Source organism: Aspergillus tanneri (assembly GCF_003426965.1).
Source record: "Aspergillus tanneri strain NIH1004 chromosome Unknown AapTan_4_pilon_pilon_pilon, whole genome shotgun sequence".
In the NCBI taxonomy this organism is placed as follows: domain Eukaryota; kingdom Fungi; phylum Ascomycota; class Eurotiomycetes; order Eurotiales; family Aspergillaceae; genus Aspergillus; species Aspergillus tanneri.
In genome coordinates this window covers 221,281-244,210 of record NW_022984631.1, presented here as the reverse complement: position 1 = coordinate 244,210, position 22,930 = coordinate 221,281, and the positions used below count along the sequence as shown (strand labels likewise).

General features: G+C 40.5%; 4 protein-coding genes across 4 annotated transcripts; 1 reads left to right on the top strand and 3 right to left on the bottom strand.

The window, feature by feature from the left end:
- Nucleotides 1-3,717: 3,717 nt before the first annotated feature.
- Nucleotides 3,718-6,167, bottom strand: ATNIH1004_005359 (uncharacterized protein; the record flags this gene model as incomplete). The annotated part of the gene is made up of 12 exons (XM_033570013.1): nucleotides 3,718-3,839; nucleotides 3,886-4,002; nucleotides 4,103-4,111; nucleotides 4,171-4,292; nucleotides 4,348-4,552; nucleotides 4,604-4,819; nucleotides 4,875-4,955; nucleotides 5,006-5,050; nucleotides 5,124-5,304; nucleotides 5,354-5,550; nucleotides 5,616-5,715; nucleotides 6,156-6,167. The coding sequence occupies 12 exons, from the start codon at nucleotides 6,165-6,167 to the stop codon at nucleotides 3,718-3,720; spliced, it is 1,407 nt and encodes a 468-aa protein (XP_033426045.1).
- A 1,017-nt stretch (nucleotides 6,168-7,184) lies between these two features.
- ATNIH1004_005358 (glycoside hydrolase family 16 protein) lies at nucleotides 7,185-8,150 on the bottom strand (the record flags this gene model as incomplete). The annotated part of the gene is made up of 1 exon (XM_033570012.1): nucleotides 7,185-8,150. One exon carries the CDS (start codon nucleotides 8,148-8,150, stop codon nucleotides 7,185-7,187), a length of 966 nt encoding a protein of 321 aa, XP_033426044.1.
- A 10,452-nt stretch (nucleotides 8,151-18,602) lies between these two features.
- Nucleotides 18,603-20,618, bottom strand: ATNIH1004_005357 (uncharacterized protein; the record flags this gene model as incomplete). Its single annotated transcript, XM_033570011.1, has 5 exons — nucleotides 18,603-19,888; nucleotides 19,962-20,286; nucleotides 20,341-20,426; nucleotides 20,465-20,531; nucleotides 20,592-20,618. The coding sequence occupies 5 exons, from the start codon at nucleotides 20,616-20,618 to the stop codon at nucleotides 18,603-18,605; spliced, it is 1,791 nt and encodes a 596-aa protein (XP_033426043.1).
- A 1,280-nt stretch (nucleotides 20,619-21,898) lies between these two features.
- Nucleotides 21,899-22,725, top strand: ATNIH1004_005356 (uncharacterized protein; the record flags this gene model as incomplete). Its single annotated transcript, XM_033570010.1, has 3 exons — nucleotides 21,899-21,923; nucleotides 21,984-22,493; nucleotides 22,547-22,725. 3 exons carry the CDS (start codon nucleotides 21,899-21,901, stop codon nucleotides 22,723-22,725), a joined length of 714 nt encoding a protein of 237 aa, XP_033426042.1.
- Nucleotides 22,726-22,930: the final 205 nt, after the last annotated feature.

The window sequence follows — 22,930 nt, the reverse complement described above, 5'->3', positions numbered from 1 at the left end:
GATCGGAATAAGCTTAGGCTTAGTAGTTTAAAGGGTAAAAAAAAGCTTCCCTGCGCTGTGGACTAGCATTGATAAAGACAGCGAGCTCTCGAATCTAAGGATATTAGTATAAGTATAAAGAGAGCGCGAAGATATACTTACCTTTTTAAGGTTTCTATAATATTCCTTGTAGGCTGCCAAGAGCTAGTTTGTAGTAACTGTGTACGTGTATCAGACCACTTAGTCTCTGCTTCCTTATTTATTGGATTTGCTTTTATCTTTCCAAGTAGATCCTTTAGGCTAAGCTGGATAACATGCGCAATACATGGAATTCGGAAAACAGAAGTCCCACTTAGAGCTTGCAATTAAATCATCTCTTGGATACCTACTATTATAGTGTTGTTATTTGACATATTATCTGTAGTAATTAATAATACACGATTATCAATATTATGTTCCATAAGTATTTGAATCACAGTCTGACTTAAGTGAGCACCGGTATGCGATCCTTGGAGATGCTTAAAACCAAGAAGGACCTCGCAGTAATTCCATTCTTGATCAAGAAAATATCCAGTAATTGCCATAAATGCCTGGGAAAAGGGAGATGTCCAGCAGTTAAGTGGAACTAAGAGATAGCTTTCTTTTAGAAGTTTGCTAAGCATATTTTGTTGCCTTTCCTGGACAGTGTTGTTTAAAAGTCGTTGGATAGTCCACGCAGAAGGAATATCAAGCCTTGATTCAGAGAGTTGGGCAGCTTCGAGAAGGTCTTTAAACTCTGGGTGTTCAACAATACGAAATGGGAGACGGGTGGTGGTAATAAAGTTAAGAATTCTTCGCTGGAAAAGATTATTAGTAAAGACCTTCTTTGTTAGTGCACGCGGCTAGATAATACTATTATTAGTGATCTCTCTCTATATCTTTAAAACAATATTTAAAACATACTAAATCACGTATTAACTGGTTAATCCCTTGCCTTTTTTTTTTCTAAGCGACATGTACCGCTGTTTAGATGTGCTTTAAGTACAAAGGTTCCTGTATACTTATAACCTGGATAAGTAAGGGTTGCAAAACACTGCTTACACATAACCTTGGGCTCGCCAGTCTTCTCGTGTGCAACCTGTTCAAAATGCTCCCAAAGTACTGATGTTTTTTTCCCATTCCAATATAAGCTATCTCGGCATTAAGAGTTTAATCCAAACATAGTTGTTAACCACTATTCCACAAATTGTTTCCGGGAGTTGTCCATCTCAGGTTTAGTAGCATAGAGAATCCAGAATTTTTAAAGTGTAGATCCGACACACTTAAGTAACTTCGGCGTATAAGAAAATCGCGGAGGGGAGTAAAAGGAATAGAAGTCACAGTTAGTTAACTGCTTGGTAAATTAGGAAGGTTATCTGATTGAAGAAGATCGGGATTGATAAAGGAATCAGAATAAAAGGATACTTGGGACTGAGACATTGTCGTAAGTTCCTAAAGATTAGAAACTAGAAATAATAAAGAGACATCAGGAGAAGAGAAAGGGAGAGGGACTTACAGGAATTCCCCCTATTATTTAGGAGATAAACAGGTTGCAACTACAAGTTTGACCTGTACAAAACTATACTCTATGTTAATTGGGTGACTAGCGATAGTAGTGCGGTTTTAATAACCGCAATAGAAAAAAAACACACCAAATTCAAGCAATTTGAAATAGAAACCTGGTTTCTCCTGAATTTTTAAGTAAATATACTAATTTAAAGTAAAATATAAGTATAATAGGCTCTTCTTATTCTTAGTAATAATTTTATCTATAATAGCCTGATTTAGTCAACCTACGAAATACTTATAAAGTTCTATCTAGAGAGTGTACTAACTTCTATTTGTATAAAATATATATTTTTACAACAACATCCTAAATTCCTTAGTAATCTTAAAATCTCAGACAAACACCACTTACTAGCTACGCAAAATAAGAGGTGATATATCAATATTCGGCTTGTTATTTAAGAAAAAGGATTAAAGTAAGCGATAGGGTGGATATTTATATATACTACAATGCTTTATCACCCTCCCACAACCAAATATAAAAAGATAAAATAAGCAAGAAACTACACAAACTAATATTACAAACTAATGCTACAATAACTCATGCGTTACAAGGAAGCAATATTACTATCTAACTTTAGTGAATAGTGATGCTAGGATCGGGCCAGGACCTCACGGCAATGATATAATACCCAAGACTATCTTGGTTACTTATAATATACTAATGGTCTAGTGGTAACGCATTAGATCTAGTAATCTAGAGGTACTGGGTTCGATTCCTAGTAGGTGCTTGAATCGATGTTAGACCATTTGTACTGCAGCTGGCTAATATCAACTCGTCCAGTGCCTAATCCTATGGAGGACCTCTAGATATTTTTATTGTTTTACATGCTTTTATTTAACTTTTAGAGTAAGCAAACATACTTTAACAGGGGCGAAATGCCTTGCTATTTAATAACTAGATATACACAAAGAGGAATCGTTAAGATAATAAAAGTAAAGGGAAAGAAGCATGTATTCTTATACTACAAGAGGTCATATAACTGCAATAAGCGGACCAATCACGTGCGCCAATTGCAGCGAAGGTAAATAGGAATAATATACAGGCATGGCCTGCAACACATTCCTTGTCTTCAAGTTTTTGTAATAGCTTATTATCGTACACTCCCGGGAGCATATTGCCTGGGTACACGTATATAAAACGTTAGAGGAGCTACAACCAATAGGGGCAATAGGGACAGTTGGGACAATAAGGACAATTGGCCTGAGAGGTTAACCAGGCTCACTGTATTAACCAGAACAGGTGTATTTTCAAATTAAAAACAAGAGTATGTAAGCCGCATAAGTGTTACCTAATATGCTAGAATTGGTTAAAAAGCGAGAGTTATGCTAGTGCGGTTTTCTCACGGTTATCCATGGGTAACCGTGGTTAAACCACAAATCTGCGGTTGTGGTTGCGGTTTTCAAAGTGATATCCAAAACCGCAAATCTGCGGTTGTGGTTTTGACTATGATACCCAAAACCGCGGTTTTGCCGCAGTCTAGATGCAGGGGATGAGTAAGGGCTATTAGTTTCTAACTAGTTACTAACCAGTCAGCCACTTTATAAGCACTAATGTTGCAATTTGCCTGCTTGGGAACTGGCTGCAAGCTAGTTGGTTTATTCAGAAATAAGTTAAATACGTGGATTTTAATAGCTACTGCCAAATAGCTAGCTGAAAGCTAGTTGTTGTTATTTAGAATATTAAAACCTTCGAGGTTATATAGTATACTTAAAATAATAACAAGCATATTATAAAATATATATCATAAGAATTTTCCCACTAGTTATAAACCAGTAAATAACTAGTTCTATACCAGCCACCCACTCCCTGATGTGATTATATTTATATATAGTTAATATACACGGTAATTAATAATACTCTATATAAATTTTTATTCCTCTAATTAAAAGACCATATTTGTTAGATATTCGGAAATTGACTAGATGGGCCCCTGACTAGTTCAATATCTGTAGGAGATGTAGCCTGTGCCTGGTTCACTTGTGGCTGACTCATAATAGCCTGTGTAGAGACCTGAAGAGGTGATAATACAGGTTCAGTACTAGTATATAACTGGTTAGGGACCAGTCCTATACTAGTAGGCCCTTGGTTTAGCAGGACACTTGGGTCTAGCCTCCCCTTTGCCACTAGGCTTGTCAATAACTGATACCGCTCTAGCTGGGCTCGTTGCTGTAGCAAAAGTAAATCTGCTTGTTGTTGCTGACGAGATATTTCGGCACTATTAAGCATTGCTCGCTGATGAAGAGATGAAGAAGTACTAGTACTACTATAAGGACTAAAACTAGTTAGTAACTGGTAAATAACTAGTATTGTACTAGTACCTTGAATTTCTTGATTGCCTGTTTCGGGGCTGTTGTCTGCGCCCTCGTCCACGTGGTGATCTTCTGCCTTGAGAGCTCGAATAATTTTCTGGACGAGGAGACCCTGAAGATGAGACTCTTTGAGATTGTGATAGTTCGTTAGCAGTCTCAATAGTCTCATTTGCACGTTCTGTAGGGTGCTGCTGTCTTTGATGAGATTGTGATCTCTCCCGCTCACGTTTACGCTCTAATAGTATACTAATAAGTAACTAGTATATAATTAATTAATGACCGGTATTTACTTACGACCTCTTCTTAAACTCTCTGCGAATAGGTCGGACCCACTTCGCTTAGAATAAGAATGCCGAATTCTATAGAGATCTCGAGTATCATATTGTGCCATGTCTCGCTTATCAAGGTGATAGCCACTATATACTAGTTAGGTACCAGTTAGGTACTAATATAAAACTAGTAGTTACTTACGTTTGTACCGCCTTCACAATACTTAAAGCTCTTCCCATTGCTAGCCCCTTCTCATGAGTTTGCTCTGCTGCATTAGTATGAGCTGTAGCTTCATCAAAGTCTTCAGAATCCATGCGAGAGCGGGATTTATTAAGTCCTGCAGCTATAACTGGGTCAGCTTTATGAAGAGCCCAACCCTCGTGTTTTGATTCAGGATCAGCAGTATCTGTGAACTAGTTAATAACTAGTAAAGTACTAGTAGGGAACTAATACTTACGTAGTAGATGCTGGACCAGCTCAATATAATCCTCCTCACTCTTACAGTCTAGTAAAGCCATCATTCGCTTGAAAAGCTCTGTATGCTGTTGACATTTTCCAACAACCTCTTCAACTCCACGTAGAAAGTGAATACGACAGAAGATCATAACATGCTTAACATGCCACTGCCAATCTTCATTACCATTAGAAAGGGTTTGCAGAAAATAGCCAAGTCCTAGAAAGGTACTAGTTAGTAACTAGTTAATAACTGGATTTAAACTAATACTTACCTTCCATTTGTCCTCTGTCCATATCAGCAATAATACTCCGAATTCCTGAGCCATGAAGATATTTAAATCTTAAAGGCTGTCCTGTTACCTGTTCAAGAAGCTGAGATACTTTAGTAAATATTATTTGATACCCTTCAGCATCTTGACGATTGATAAAACACGAAGTAAAGTAATAACTAGATTTAACTGGTTAGTACTAGTTATTTACTAGTAATATACTAGTTATGTACTAGTAGTAGGGTACCTTACTCTTTCCATGATCTCGTGACATGATCGCAAATACAACCTCTTTAAGGTTATTTGAACGTAGTCGCTTCCATCCCATATCTATCTCAAATGAAGAGACAGATTGAAGAAGATGGAGTTGTGAGTCCAGGGCACATATTATTATAATAGTATCCCCATCTTGAAAGACCTCTCGAACATAGTCCTAATTAGTTAGCAACTGGTTCCAAACTAGTTTTATACTGATAATATACTTTTATTTCTGGCCTTCGGTTTCTCATCCACTGTAAGCCCATAAGGCCCTGTCCTTCTGGGTATAGAATAAGCTTTGCTTTTTGAATAATAAGAGCAAAGCGATCCATATTCACAAAGCTTTGATGAAGATCAGTAATATGATTAACATCATATCTCTGGCATAGAGCTTGGAGCTCTGGACTGCGCAGAAATGAAGCTAGAAATTAGTTAGTTACTAGTTAGAAACTAGTTGTATACTAGTAAGTAATAGAGTATACTTACACAGTGTTAGGTCTGGATTTTGCAGACTTTGGATCAATTCTCTAATATCTGCAATAAGCTCTGGTGGTGCTTTTATTGGTGGTGGAGGAGGATGCTCATGCTTTCCATGTGATGTTAGGAGTATATAAGGGCATTCATGGAGATTCTTTGGAACAATAAGATTAAACACCACTTTACAACCCAAATGGATAAGCTTTTGAGGTCCGGATGGGTGATCAAAACCTGTTGTACTAGTAAGTAAGTAGTATAATACTAGTAGTATACTAATAGCTACTTACCACAATTATCTTTTCGTGTTATATTTGCATCCATTACTCCACACTCCTCAATATTATTATGGACACGCTGGTTAATCAGACTGACTAGTAGACCAATATCTGTATTATTAGAAAATTCAAGATTTTTGATCATATGGTCATCTACGTTAGGCCCGGATTGACGATTAATACAAGCAAGAACACGTGAACGTGTTCCTGAGGGAGGTTGATACTGGTTAAAACCAGTTAGAAACCAGTGTAAAACTATTATTAAAAGACTTACCTGCTCAGACATAGTGATAACTACTGGTCGACAGGTTGAATTCTGTTGGCGGCATATAGTTCCACGACGAAATGCTTTTAAAATACCATAGTACTTCCTAATATATATTAGTACAGTATCCTGTTAAAAAGTCAACTGGTAGAAAACTAATATATAACTAGTATATAACCGGTACTATACCTATATACCTGTTTCCTTTTTTTATTCCCCCCTATTAGTTTAACACTTCTTCGGAGTGCTTGTAGTGTAGACCATAGCTTATTATCTACCTTGTAGTGATAAAACTCTTTGATTCTTGATGGAAGATAGGGACAGATCTGTAATCCACGGCAAAAATACTTTGCTCGCCAGGCCCTAACACCAAGAAAAGGACATGTTATCTCTATATTACGGTAATACTGCTTTGTTGCATACTAAACCTAGTATATTAGTTAGCTACTAGTAGTATACTAGTTCCTTACCAGTACTACCTTTTGAAAAGTCTGTACTGGAGCATTCTTCAATTTTTGAGGATCTACAGGGATAATATATGTATATCCCTGCTTATTGCTTTGAGGATATTCTGGTACATCAAGTGCATACTCCATTTTATAACTAATCAGTGGTGTCTGATGTCCATTTGTAAGATAGCGTGGAAAATCTCCCTTAGTACTAGTTAGTAACTGGTATATAACTAGTACCATACTGATAGTGTACCTACCGATGCAATTTCATTTGCTAGATCTTCAAGTGTTGACTCTAGTGGGGCATCCTCTTGCTGGGGACTTCAGTTGAGAGTCCATCCTGTAGATTCAAGACAAGCTCCATGGTGATTAGTCAAATACTGGTATAAAACTGGTTACCAAGATTCAAAAATGTTTTGAAAGATGGTAAGAGGAATGAAAGAGAAAAGAGCCACTAAACCCAAAAAATATTTCCCTCATAGGTGGGTCCTCACATGACCTCTAAAAATGGTTTAGCTTCCCAGCGGCTTGGCAGACCCACCTTCATCCCGTCTGCTCCCTGACTAATACACGATATCTTCAATACTCACTGATAATAATTCCACACTCGAATATAGTCTACCTCCAGCTGTACACCCTCACCACCAACAGTGGTCGCGTTGGGCTGACCTGGCCAATCTCCACCTACTGCCACATTAAGCAGTAGGAAATGGCCTTTGTGTGCAATATTTTCCCAGGTCGCCGAGCTGTTTATCCTAGCCGCTGGAATCCGAAAAACCTGCTGCCCATCAAGATACCACTTCAACTGCTCCCGATACCACACTCCTGCACTTCGATCAACCTCAAATCCAACAGTATGCCATTGGCCACCAGTCCATCCCACTCCACCATTTCCAAGTCCGGTATATTCATTGCATGGCCCACCAGGCGCAACCCCACAATGAAGTGCATTGTATACCTTTGGTAAGCCATTGACCACTTCCATAAGGTCCCATCCTGAAGCGGCGGGCCAGGCGGTATGATTGGAGCGGAAATCAGCCCCAAGTGCCCAGAATGCAGGCCAGATCCCCTGTTGCTTGTACGTAGGAGCCGAGCCGGTCTTCAAACGGCCCTCGATGTAAAGTCGGCCACCAGGTGTAGCAGCGAAATCGGTGCGTTGGGTCTCAATGCGCGAAGATGTCCAGGTACGGTTGGATGATATGCGTGGAGTGATGGTCAGGGTATCATCTCGAGTCACGCGGATATTGGCTGGCGACGTTGTGTATGTCTCGACTTCATGATTTCCCCAATTCGGTGCACCGCCAGGATAGGAGGTTCCGACGTCGAAAATCCAGTTCTCAGATGATGGTAGATAATGACCCGGTCTGTGCTTGAATTCTTCATGCCATGTTAACTGATAACTATCAAGAACCGAGTGAGGAATCGAAAGTTTTGGTAACACAGAATTGTGCTCCCCTCCGTCATAGCGGCTGTTAAGGCGGTGATGGCGGGCCTCTTTTGCTGCTTCTGCAGAACCCAGAAATAAACACAGGAACGTAATGAATGACTGCATGCTGAGGAGTGCTGCAGAAAAATGTGAGAAGAAATAAAAAGGATAGGGGTGACGAAAAAATAACAGACAATAATGAAGAAAAGGCTAAGGACACACCTCAGCCTGTATTCTTCCCGCTTATATAGTTATCATCAGAACTTGTAAAGTTTAATTCAGATTTATTAACACGGCTCCTGTTTTGTCGCTAATGCCCCTGACACTAGGCTAAATCGGTCGATAATTGTCCCCTTCTCGGAAAACCTTAATTGTATCTTCGAAGGTCCTCACACCATTACTCTCGGCTGTTTCAAAGATCCAGACCTGCAACGGATCAACAGTCCTTGTCTATTCAAAACCAGAATGTGAGGAATGATTCGCGTGACAGAGTTATTACTGTAATGTGAATGTCTTTAAAGAATCATTCAATTGTCTGTTCGTAATGTAGTGGAGGAGGGAAATACATAGCCCACCACAGCAATCCGGTTGTGATGATCCTATACACCTTGGTATAATGGATGGATTTCATCTAAGGTGGCGAACTAACGAAACATCAAACGTAGAGAAGGAAGGAAGTAAGGAAGGAAGGAAGAATTCTATCGTACAGGAAATGTGGGAAATCTCTACATTGTGGGACCAACAGTGAATAAAGCAGACTTGGTGCCTCAGGCAGGGTTCCACCTAGGCCCTGACACCGGTGTTCAATCGGCCGACTATTTATAAATTTCTGAATCACCATACAGCTATTTATAAACAGTCCGACTACTATTAGACCGTATTTAAATCACTATTAGCAGTATATAACTATTTTGTATTACTTATGGTAGCATATTATTTAATATTGTATAAGTACTAAGATGAAGTCTGTATTAAAACTAGAAATAGCTTCAGCAAATTAAGATTCCGAAATTGCACTACTCCAGATGCTACTGTGGTATGTATGGTATTGACTACTAGATGGCATGGTATATATTTCAGACCCAGTCGTGCCCATTAGGAGGCTTATACTTGTATCCCTGGGAGGCCGGGAGATGCAGAAACTAAGTAGCAGCACCTAAAAATATCTGAGACAGGTAACATATAGCCCGTTTATTGGTGGCCTCACGCAGTCAAGAGGGACAGTGTTTGTATGGCTTGGCCGCAACAAGTCACCTGTCGCTGCGGTCTCACGAGTAACATGTTAGAGAGTAGCGTTAAAGAGGGCCCTTCCGCGCTCCCCTATAGGGAGGTAAAATGTCTGTATACTTGAGATACCATATTCCTGGTGAATATGCGTGCGTAAATATAACTAGCACTGACATCTATAGCCAGATTTCATGTGATGAACTGAAGGACCAGGATCTTGCTTTCCCTGGTACTTTCGCCGAACATAAAGCGGTGTTAGCCAGCTTTACAGAGCAGTGCAACATAATAACAAAAATTGTCCTGCACAGCCTCTCCAACAGTCTAGGCCTGCAGGACGAAGACCGACGAGAAATAGTAAATCCGGATGCAAAACTGAGTCTCTCAGGTATGAAACTTATATCAGCCCCCACAAGTGCTTGCCTTGGGAACGCTCCTGATACCACCCGTACGGATAGCAGCCTACTTACACTTTTGTGGTGTCCACAATGGTCCAGTCAGTTTCAAGTCCCATGGACCAATGCGTGGGGCTGGGTCAAACCTAAGGAAGGGCACCTTCTGGTGAATGTTGCGGATGTATTGCAACACCACACAGGAGGAAGGCTTCATTCTTACTTGCATTATGTAACTTAGCTAGGCGACGGTATTGAGAGTCGACTCTTTGTTAGTTACTACCTAAGACCAGTTTCCTTATAATGCTAGTACGTACATAGATAGGGCTTGACACGAACAACTACTGGTTACATTACTGGATAATTAAGAAGCTTGGGTTTCATTTATGTACAGCCAAAGTGTTTCAAGGTGTTATACATGAATTGCAAGACGGCATGTTACAGCATAATTTTTTTTTTTCTTTTTTGTTTTTTAACTCATTCTTACCGTCCCGGCCGCCTGGTAGGCAGGGAACATGCGGCATGTGTCTGTCGGGCCCCTGCCTAGTACAAGGGCATCTATCTATCCGTTTTCTATCTGTTGTAAATCGAGGCCCGATCAAGTAAACTATAGAGCTTTACATGCGGAATAAATTCCGTACGGAATCAAAACAATTAGAAATTAATCTGATGTTGATGTTGTATACAAACCCTCAAGTTTACGATAAGAATATAAGAACAACTGAATGTTGTCAAGGGCTGAACCCGTAGAACCTACAGATAGGTTATGTACAAGAAGGAATCGTTGAAGGAGGGAAGAAAGGAAGAGGAAAATGAGCGGTAAACAAACAAGATGGGGAGTCACGTGACAGGGATCGAGGGCCAATGGCCCAAAGGGCCAACAGGGCCAAAAGGGACAGTAGGGACAGTAGGGACAGTAGGGACAGTAGGGACAGTAGGGACAGTAGGGACAGTAGGGACAGTAGGGACAGTAGGGACAGTAGGGACAATAGGGACAATAGGGACAATAGGGACAACAGGGGACAATAGGGACAACAGGGGTAATAGGGACATTGGCCCGAGAGGTCAAACGGGCTCTAGCCCTTTACAAATGTTTCTCAAACCTTAACAGGTTATAAGCCCGGGAGCAAAAATACTTCTCGGAATCTCGGGTAATATTTCCAGTTGCTCAGAGTCTTTGAATATATCTATATACATCTCTTAAAAAAAAAAAAACTCCTGGAAAGGACCCACCAGTTACATGTATATAAGTAAAAAGGACAAAAACTTATTTAAACTTAAGATATATGCAGATATTTGCCAAGCTCTATTCCAGCTTTTCCCGCTATCGCCTGAGAGATGCCCAGACTACAATAACCTATAAGGGATCAAATGTAGAATATACTGATTGATATTAGAAAGAAAAACAAGCACTGAAGAGAGGAAGGAGGGAATCCTTCAGGAGTCAACTACGTCCATGTATTATGTATATGCGTGTGGGGCCGTGACATAACTACCATATCGACCCTACACTAAAATTGTGGAGTTCATACTATGTGGGACAGAAAGACATCCTAGCAGAGAAAGAATCCAATCCCAAGATTGCTGTAAATATCTGGAACGTTTGGCAGAGATGAATTCTTGGTATGGTTACTCACGATTTAAGTGGTTGGATCATAGGCCAGGCTCTAGGACTGGTGATAATATAAAAATAGTCGTATTCTATTTGACCAATTGTATTTATAATATAATAAATACTATACACAAGTTGTTAGGGCAGCCTGAGTGCGGGGGGCTAAAAACGCTTCTTTTGTGTGGGGCTCCTAGAAACAATTCCCGAAGCTGTTTAAGAAGAGGAAGGGGTGAAGTGGATCCTAGTAAGAAGAGCTCTACCCAGAAACCTAAAGTCTAATATATTACGGTAATGAATATGAAATTCTTTAGCATGAAGATTTATAATACTTGTATATATTACCGTATTTACTTTCCTTGGCGGGATTTGGGTCGGGTTTAGACTGCGGCAAAACCGCGGTTTTGGGTATCATAGTCAAAACCACAACCGCAGATTTGCGGTTTTGGATATCACTTTGAAAACCGCAACCACAACCGCAGATTTGTGGTTTAACCACGGTTACCCATGGATAACCGTGAGAAAACCGCACTAGCATAACTCTCGCTTTTTTAACCAATTCTAGCATATTAGGTAACACTTATGCGGCTTACATACTCTTGTTTTTAATTTGAAAATACACCTGTTCTGGTTAATACAGTGAGCCTGGTTAACCTCTCAGGCCAATTGTCCTTATTGTCCCAACTGTCCCTATTGCCCCTATTGGTTGTAGCTCCTCTAACGTTTTATATACGTGTACCCAGGCAATATGCTCCCGGGAGTGTACGATAATAAGCTATTACAAAAACTTGAAGACAAGGAATGTGTTGCAGGCCATGCCTGTATATTATTCCTATTTACCTTCGCTGCAATTGGCGCACGTGATTGGTCCGCTTATTGCAGTTATATGACCTCTTGTAGTATAAGAATACATGCTTCTTTCCCTTTACTTTTATTATCTTAACGATTCCTCTTTGTGTATATCTAGTTATTAAATAGCAAGGCATTTCGCCCCTGTTAAAGTATGTTTGCTTACTCTAAAAGTTAAATAAAAAGCATGTAAAACAATAAAAATATCTAGAGGTCCTCCATAGGATTAGGCACTGGACGAGTTGATATTAGCCAGCTGCAGTACAAATGGTCTAACATCGATTCAAGCACCTACTAGGAATCGAACCCAGTACCTCTAGATTACTAGATCTAATGCGTTACCACTAGACCATTAGTATATTATAAGTAACCAAGATAGTCTTGGGTATTATATCATTGCCGTGAGGTCCTGGCCCGATCCTAGCATCACTATTCACTAAAGTTAGATAGTAATATTGCTTCCTTGTAACGCATGAGTTATTGTAGCATTAGTTTGTAATATTAGTTTGTGTAGTTTCTTGCTTATTTTATCTTTTATATTTGGTTGTGGGAGGGTGATAAAGCATTGTAGTATATATAAATATCCACCCTATCGCTTACTTTAATCCTTTTTCTTAAATAACAAGCCGAATATTGATATATCACCTCTTATTTTGCGTAGCTAGTAAGTGGTGTTTGTCTGAGATTTTAAGATTACTAAGGAATTTAGGATGTTGTTGTAAAAATATATATTTTATACAAATAGAAGTTAGTACACTCTCTAAATAAACTTTATAAGATTTCGTAGGTTAACTAAATCAGGCTATTATAGATTAAAATTATTACTGAAGAATAGAGAAGAGCCTATTATATTTATATTTTTTACTAAATTTAGTATATTTACTTAAAAATTCAGGAGAAACCAGGTTTCTATTTCAAATTGCTTGAATTTGGTGTTTTTTTTTATTGCGGTTATTAAAACCGCACTACTATCGCTAGTCACCCAATTAACATAGAGTATAGTTTTGTACAGGTCAAACTTGTAGTTGCAACCTGTTTATCTCCTAAATAATAGGGGAATTCCTGTAAGTCCCTCTCCCTCTCTCTTCTCCTGATGTCTCTTTTTATTATTTCTAGTTTCTAATCTTTAGGAACTTACGATAATGTCTCAGTCCCAAGTATCCTTTTATTCTAATTCCTTTATTAATCCCGATCTTCTTCAATTAGATAACCTTCCTAATTTACCAAGCAGTTAACTAACTGTGACTTCTATTCCTTTTACTCCCCCTCCGCGATTTTCTTATACGCCGAAGTTACTTAAGTGTGTCGGATCTACACTTTAAAAATTCTGGATTCTCTATGCTACTAAACCTGAGATGGACAACTCCCGGAAACAATTTGTGGAATAGTGGTTAACAACTATGTTTGGATTAAACTCTTAATGCCGAGATAGCTTATATTGGAATGGGAAAAAAACATCAGTACTTTGGGAGCATTTTGAACAGGTTGCACACGAGAAGACTGGCGAGCCCAAGGTTATGTGTAAGCAGTGTTTTGCAACCCTTACTTATCCAGGTTATAAGTATACAGGAACCTTTGTACTTAAAGCACATCTAAACAGCGGTACATGTCGCTTAGAAAAAAAAAAAAGCAAGGGATTAACCAGTTAATACGTGATTTAGTATGTTTTAAATATTGTTTTAAAGATATAGAGAGAGATCACTAATAATAGTATTATCTAGCCGCGTGCACTAACAAAGAAGGTCTTTACTAATAATCTTTTCCAGCGAAGAATTCTTAACTTTATTACCACCACCCGTCTCCCATTTCGTATTGTTGAACACCCAGAGTTTAAAGACCTTCTCGAAGCTGCCCAACTCTCTGAATCAAGGCTTGATATTCCTTCTGCGTGGACTATCCAACGACTTTTAAACAACACTGTCCAGGAAAGGCAACAAAATATGCTTAGCAAACTTCTAAAAAGAAAGCTATCTCTTAGTTCCACTTAACTGCTGGACATCTCCCTTTTCCCAGGCATTTATGGCAATTACTGGATATTTTCTTGATCAAGAATGGAATTACTGCGAGGTCCTTCTTGGTTTTAAGCATCTCCAAGGATCGCATACCGGTGCTCACTTAAGTCAGACTGTGATTCAAATACTTATGGAACATAATATTGATAATCGTGTATTATTAATTACTACAGATAATATGTCAAATAACAACACTATAATAGTAGGTATCCAAGAGATGATTTAATTGCAAGCTCTAAGTGGGACTTCTGTTTTCCGAATTCCATGTATTGCGCATGTTATCCAGCTTAGCCTAAAGGATCTACTTGGAAAGATAAAAGCAAATCCAATAAATAAGGAAGCAGAGACTAAGTGGTCTGATACACGTACACAGTTACTACAAACTAGCTCTTGGCAGCCTACAAGGAATATTATAGAAACCTTAAAAAGGTAAGTATATCTTCGCGCTCTCTTTATACTTATACTAATATCCTTAGATTCGAGAGCTCGCTGTCTTTATCAATGCTAGTCCACAGCGCAGGGAAGCTTTTTTACCCTTTAAACTACTAAGCCTAAGCTTATTCCGATCCAAGATGTTCGCACGCGCTGGAATTCTACCTTTCTAATACTTAATCGTGCCAGGAAATTATAATTAGTTTTTAATCAGTATTGTATAACATATCAACATATTTAATTTAAGCTAGATAAAGAGGAATAGCGCCAAGTTGAATATTTGCTTTTAATTACTAAGCCTTTCTTTGATTTTACTAGTGTATTATTAAAAACCAGAAATATTATAGTTTACCATGTCTTCAGTATCTACAATCGGCTATTTAATTATCTTGATGACATTAAGAAGAAACTGAAACGTAAAGCTGTCCTATAAAAAAGAGAATGCTTCAGGCACTTTAGTTAGTAAAAAAAGCTCTTAAAATACTACACTGAAACAGACAATAAGTTATATGGCATAGTCTATGCAATTGCAATAATTCTCTGTTTATTAAAAAGCTTTGATACTTTGATAATACAGATTGGAGAGGAAAAAATAAGAAAGAAAAGGAAGTCGATTTTATAAAGCATTACCAGGAGGTTTTACAGAAGGAGTTTAAGCGATATCAGCAGCAGGTTATCCAGGAAACAGAACCAGTTAATAACCAAGCAATCTTTGATCCTGCTGAAAATAAGCTTGAGCTATTATATAAATCACAGACAGCTCTACAAGCTAAAGTAGATTAACCGGAGGATAAAATAACACAATATTTAGTAAAAGGTAAATATTCTCTATTTCTATACTATTCTAAAGTTAATTAATTTTATAGGGCTTACAAAAGGTAATCCCCGGCTCTTCTGGAAGGAGCATGAGCACGAGTATCCAGTCCTTGCAAAGATTGCACGAGATATCCTCTCAGTTCCTGCGAGTGGTGCTGGTGTTAAGCGGCTTTTAATTATACTCGTGTGATATCTGTCACTATCGTCGGGGACAGTTAAAAGCCAGGCACAATTAAAGATCTAATACTCCATCTCTTCTCATCTAAGTTTAATCTTGAACAAAGCGAGCTAGAGATGATTAAAGAGTATTTCTCTGTCGGAGAGGCTGCTATGCTTGATTAGACAAGACAGCCTGTTCCATTGCTTAATAAACTCAAACCAATTAGTGATAATAAAGAAGAGGGTTGCGAAGCAGAGGATTTATCTGAGGATAATACAGACGAATCTGATAACAAGGCAGAAGAAGGGTTATCTACCACGCAGCCTGTAGCTCAAACTAAGCAGGTACAACGGAAGCGGTGCCGAAGTAACACCTCTGAGGCTATAGATGATGCTGATAATGGTCTCCCACTTCCTGATATGCCAATTGAGAAGACGCAGGCGCGGTCAGGGAGGGTTCGGAAGAGGCCTAAGCTACCTGAGGGATTTGAGATTGATAAGCTGTAATATTAGAGACTTAGAATATAGAAATCGAATTTGGTCTAAAAGTGTATTCTAAAGGTTTCAAATTAAGAGATATAAGTAATCTATTACATACTAGATACTCCAAAAATACTGCGAAAAGTGCACAATTTATGCATTCACTGGAAAGTCACAAGTTTCAGCATGTTTGTAATGTTTACATATCCATGGATAACCGCAAAAACCGCGGTTTTCCAAAGTGAAAACCACAACCGCCCACAGTGCGGTTTGCGGTTTTTAAATCAGCCCCAAAACCGCAAATTTGCGGTTGCGGTTTTGGTTATCCGCGGTTGTCCATGGTTTTGCCGCAGTCTACGCTTGCTGATTTGAATACTGTGCATATCCTTAAGATAAGAAAGAATAAAATCAACTGTTTCTTCTGCTTCATAAAGATTAAGAATATCAGCCTTATACGGCTCAAGATCAATGGATTTGCGACCCATAATGCCTGGTAGTGTAAAGATAAACAGAAGAAAAAGACCTACCTGTACGCAGTAGATATACATCTTCATAATATACTTTATCTTTATGCAGCTAGATTTAGTAGGAAGGCGGTTAAAGGTGCGGTAAGAGAACTTAGCGAGAAATTTGATTGTTGCGGAGTGGACGTAATGGCTTGCCGTATACGCAGAGCGTTAGCCGATCGTGGGCGTATCGCTTCGCTAAAAGGCTTCCTCCTGACCTTAAATTGGGTCCTGTGATTCAAAGGACGAAGGAGAAGAAGCGCTTGGATGCAGAGGATGTCGGACAGCTTTAGTTCTGGTATAATCAGCTTGCCAACTTGCTTAAAGATGTCCCCGCTCGCCTCGTGTATAATTTTGATGAATGCGGCTTTCAACCAGGCAGTGGAAAGCCTCAAAAAGTGCTCGGTACAAAGGGGAGAGTTTCTGATCTTCCTGAAGCCGAGCATGCAGAGAATATTACTGCGCTTGAGTGTATTGCTGCAGATGGCTGGATTATGACTCCGCTTTTTATCTTTAAAGGAAAGAAATTTATGGAGGCCTGGTATGATAAAGCAATTCCCAATTACTATACTGCAGTCACCGATAAAGGCTATATAAACGATGAAATCACACTTGAATGGCTTTAAAAATTTCACGAGGAGACCAAAGATCGTACAAAAAAAAAGGAGAAAAACGCGTACTTATCTTTGACGGCCATACAGCTCATAAAACGGTTGAATTTCTTCAACTCTGCGAGACCTATAAAATCCTCCCCTTTTGCTTCCGGCCTCATACAACTCATCTCTGCCAACCACTTGATGGAAAGCCCTTTCTCACATATAAAACGCATTTTCGCAGTGCGAATAACCTCATCGCGCAGTGGTGTGGAGTTCCGGGAGATAAAGCAGATTTTCTACGCGATATTGTTGCCGTACGTGAGAAGACCTTTAATCCACGCCTTATTCGCAACTCCTTTAAAGAACGCGGTATCTTCCCTACAGATGGATCTTTAATTATTGAAGCTATTCAAAATGCTTTACCACCGCTACCAGAAATCTCTGCACCCGATCTTCGCGCGTATAGCGAGAATACGCCTCAAAAAGCGCTCAGCAAGTCGAAAAGAATCAGAAGAAGCTATTTAAACTCTTAAATAGCGATACACCGATTAATCCTCGCGTTGAGCGCTATCTCGGGCGCTTATTTCATCAGCAAAAACTTCAATCCGAACAGCTTGCCGTTATGAATTCAACTCTTGAGCGAATTGAGGCCGCGCAAGCACCTCGAAAGCGCAAAAAGACTAAGCGAGAGGTTCAACGCCTCGGGGATAGTGGCATACTACGCGTAAAGGATGCGAATCGGTCTATCGCGGACAGGAAGGCCAAAGATGATGAAAAGAATAGGAAAGCGGCGAATAAGGCGTATTTGAAGGCGTACGGTCACCCCCACCAGCGCCCTATATAGAAAATAAAACTGCAGATTCAAATACAGTATTGGCAGAGGAATCGGGCGATCAACTTTATTTTATTGATTCTACAGGCGTTTAGTGATAATAATGCGAATTGCTTCATTTTCTTCCTTTACGGTGAAAATTCCTTTACGCTGCCGACCACCCACCGGCGGAAGGCGGTGGGTGGTCGGAACCGCCACTGATACATGCAAACCATATAAACATCACGTCACCGTGTTAACCTGAGCGCGGTGTCCAAGGCCAGGTCGTCACACCGAATATGAGTTGCCCTACATTCTGAATAGATCTCGTTTCATTCATTCTAGGTTAGGATCGTGTCAGGAAATGGGGAAAGAGAGTCTACTTCCGCCACCTGACAAGGCACCAATCCGAACTTGTCGAGGCAACATCCGGAGGGCAGGCATAACTCCTCTTCGGTTCACTGCATATCGTGGTTTAGACTCTTCACTACACAACTAAATAATATTTTCCCTGCACGGTCTTAGATGTCCGGGGTAGGTAGGTATGTGAGCAGGCAGGAAGGCAAAAAGGCATTTTTTGTTGGGAAATATGGCTTTATAACCTGTCATGAATCTAAGAGCTTTCCCATATAAATTACTGTAAACACCCTTACCGCCAAGACAGCAAAAATACTGGTGCCAGCTCATGACTTTTAAAACACACGTCCGGCTCTGAACCGTTCCTCCTGGAACTTTTCGAGTATTTTGAATTGGCTCTCTTTCTCAACGTGGTTCTTCTTGAAGAGGTCTTCTGTTAACCTTTCTAACCCACTCTTAGCGTTGACTTCGATCTGGATTGCACTGATCATTGTTCCTGTCCTTCCATGCCCAAAGCCACACCAGACAAGTGTAGCTCTATGATTATTGTATTCAGCCACCCCTGTACGTAAATCATCAAGTGTAGGAGGATGGAAGTCCTTAACAGGAAGATGGGTATAATCTATTCCCCGTTTCTTCAGGAGGTCCTCCTCCGCTTCTGACAAACGTTGCGAATTTAGGCTAATAATGTTATCGAAGCCATTTTCCTTGAGGAAATCGGCTTGGCGGACGCTCAATTCCTGCGTCCCGTCTTTTTCTAGCTCATCAATGTAGCTCGGTGCCGAGGAGCGGGCGAGTATGTGGTTTGGGTCGGTATGTTCATCCACCAACTTAAACCGATGAAAGTCAACCTTCTCAGCAGCGCTACTTATAGAAGTTCCAGTGGGGGTTTTGGTGTTCTCATAGCCATCTCCAGTGGGGTTGAAGCCCGTGTTCTCGTACCCATCTCCAGTGGGTTTATTGTCCGTGTTCACGTGGCCATCTCCTGTAGGGTTGTTGCCCGTGTTCTCGTAGCCATCTCCTGTGGGTTTGTTCTGCCCCTGGGGCTTAGCCAGATTCGTCTCTGACTCCGTCTCTGCTTTCTTATTCATGCGCCTGGTCCTTCTCTCCTTCCTGTTTCGGCGTGCCTGGCTCCGGTTAGCACCTTCTCCGGGAGCTTCTTCGCCCGAAGCATTTTCGCCCGTGCAGACCCAAGACACAACTGGTCCACGTCGGCAAAGCTTCTTGGCTTTCTCCACTTCGTCACTGAATTCTTTGTCCGCAGCCTTAGATGCTTTGTCAGCTTTAACTGCTTGCTTCAAAGCTTTGGCTTCATATTCGGTGCCTTTGGCTGAGTTAGCGGCAGCATCTGCTGCATCTGCTGCAGCATCTGCTTTATCTGCATATTTGGCGATTGCTTCAATTTCGGCCAAGGCTCTATTCTCTCCTGTAATACTGGCTAAACTTTCTGCAGTTCTGGCTGCTTTTTCTGCGAATTTAATGCCTTCTTCGGCAGCCTTGGCAGCTTCAGCAAACTCTCCCACTCCTGGAATGGCCAACAGAATATCGAGAATGGTTGGGTGCTCTATTGTATCGATGCCTAGGGCCAATAAAAAATCCAAGAGGATTTTGAGCCGGATGCCTGATGCCGTCATCGGCACAAGTTTGCAAGGAATCCCTTATAGACTTGGGCACCAAATGCTCGTAGGTCCAACCCTCTGCCTTCCCGACTGTTTTAAACCACAGTCCTACCACTGGAATGTCTTCCAGGCGTGTGTTCAGGAACTTCCATCCTTCTCGTATAACTGGGTAGTTTAAGAACTTGGTTATTTCGGCTCCGATTTCGTTAAGAATAGATTTGAAACCAGTCTCATCCGATACCTTGATGAATTCTTTGACCATTGCGTGTATAACCGGCATTAACGTCTCCGACACCCCTTCACAGGTGTTGCCCTTGGCTAAGTTCATTATTCCCTGTAGAAACGTCTTTACCGTTTCTTCCACGACCTCGAACGGTGCTTCTATGACATCGAGGAACTCCTATTTCAGTTAACCAGGGGTCTCTATCAAAGTATAATCCCGGATAAACCTCACCTTAAGCGGGTTAGCCGTCTCTTTAGAATCCTTCTTTATTTCTTCTTCTCTTAATTCCTCATTTGTCCACCAAGAAGCATCTGGGACTGGGCAATCGGCAGGAGATCAATAGCAATCCCTTTACCTTTGTAGTATGGGTTAACAGCGACCTTAGAAGTAGAACGTTTTTCTGGGCTTCCATGTGGCACTTCCTGCTCAATATATAGTAAGGATTTTATGTACAATAGGTCACTGAGTAATTTGGTCCTTACCGGTACAGCTGTATCTGTATACAACATACTAGCTACAGCAGGTTCATACGATAAGAGTCCAGTGGACTCCGTCAGTCGTGCATCTTCTGGGGGGGGTGAGGAGCCGCGGAAGTGCTCTGGACCGCCAGCACGAGAAGTGCAGTTTGGAGTCCAACAAAAGGCTTCATGGTTAAATTGTAAACCAAATACAATGTTGACGCCAATGAAACTAGTAGATTAATGATTCAGCTAATGATTCAGCTAACGATTCAGCGAGGGTTCTGCCGAAAGACTGAATCGACAGATAGCAGATAAGCCTGATCCGAACACCTGGAGTTTTAGGGGTTTTTATATGCAGACGAGGAATTTACGTTTCAATAGAATACATTTGGATGCTAATGCTCTTGGTGTCCATCATACTCCTGGTCCTTGGAAAACGTTGGCGATTCTGGGCCCACCGGCTATTAAAAAGCCAAGACCGATAGATGCGATTCTGGCGAAATCTGTAACAAATATTGTAGTCAAATACTCACACACACCAATGCAATTAATTTGAATTGCCGTGTAGACATGGCTAAGGCTAATTAAACACAGACCAAAACAGATAATGTTTTATTCATCTCACTTAGATTTTAAATCTTATGTCTATCTATAGTTATCATAACATTTGTGCCAAGACTAATTAAACGCAGACCAAAATGGATGATGTTTTCTTCGTCTGACTTAGATTTTAAATCTTATGTCTATCTATAGTTATCATAACATTTGTGCCAAGGCTAATTAAACTGAGAGTCAAGCTAAATTTAAAGTAGAGTTATGTGATTCATACCTTTTATACCTCCGCAAGCCAACTATGTTGTTTACACAGCCCTGTGGAGCAGTCCCAAGGTTTCCCAAGCCCTTGGCCATGCATGGTCTTCACCCAGCTTCTTTACTTGCCAAACACTACAGAACGTTCTGGACTGCCACGATTGCTGTGATGGCTTGACACCCAGGTACAGCAATAGTATGTAATTGTTAAGAGGTTTACTCCCTATGGAATACTACTTAGCAAGTTACACGTATCTCGTGGCTCCACAGTGGTGGCGTGGCCTAATATTTGTAGCGGTTATTCCATGGATCTGTGGCTTTAGGGCATGATAGGTGGATAACCAAGTTTACGGCACTTTTGAAATGCAGAAGGGGTATAGAAAGGAATATAAATATAACCCAGTCTGTAGTAGAAAATTATTATACATATCTAGACAGAAGCCAACTAGGGTAGAAGTACCTTACACCTCTTAATTCTAGACTTTACAACTTCTCCTCCACCCACCTGGGAGTTCAAAATGAAGCCTCTACATTTTGTCCTCTGTAAGAGCCTCTGTTTTAAAAGAACAATTGCTGGTATTCAAGACTGACTGGCCTAAATAGGGGTCTTGTCCCTTGCCATGGTGTCAGCCCAAGATAAAGCCCCAATGCAAATGGACGTACAGCGGGATGCTTTTAAAATATCACAGAAGATACCTCCCGTCCATCCTTTATTCCCAAATAAAGATTCGCAATCTTTGGGCACATCCTTTTCAGCGCCCTCAGCTGCGATGAAACGCGCCGAAAGGCCCCCAAGCCATTGCCTTCGGGCTAGGGAATTTCCAGCGCAATTTGACACCCTATCGGTTAGCCTAAAATTGGCTAATAAAGATTGGGCTGGAACCAATTCAGATGTCGATATCACCATTACAGTTAACGATAAGAAAAGGGTTCCAGCATTTAAAGGCGACGTTAGCCCGAGCGTTAATGCGCATCAAACTATCACATTAAAAGCTGCAGATTACTTTGGAGCAGAGAAAATCAGCCTGACGGATCTAAAAGAGTTGAAGATCTACGCTTACCATAATGGTCACGCTTTTGACGCTTTCGAAGGATTGAAGTTTGAGTTAGAAGGTACGGCATATTCTAGCTTGTGAAATATAGCCAGACATTAACAACTGCACTAGGAGTTGTCCTGATCGCCACCGACAACGAACGTGGTGTTTCGTACAATAATGTGCAATATGAGTCAATAAATGAATGGATCGCCCCGTCCTCGGAACCTCAACCGCGCAAAACATGGAACCTGGACGACAGTCAGTGGCATGCCAGCAAGCCTGGAAAGGCAAATGCGTATGGTAAATGAGCTGGTAAGTGATAATGGCTAGGTCCACAATCTACTTGCATATAAAGGCTGGCGGTCAACCTTCTAACCACTTTGTTAATGTGAATTCGCTTATAGTAAGGCACGGTGACCATCAGCTCCGGCTCAACAAGGCCAAGTTACAATACATATTCCTCAAGGCCCCTTACCTTCTATTGTTTTTGCTCTTTCTTGCTTTAACCTTTGT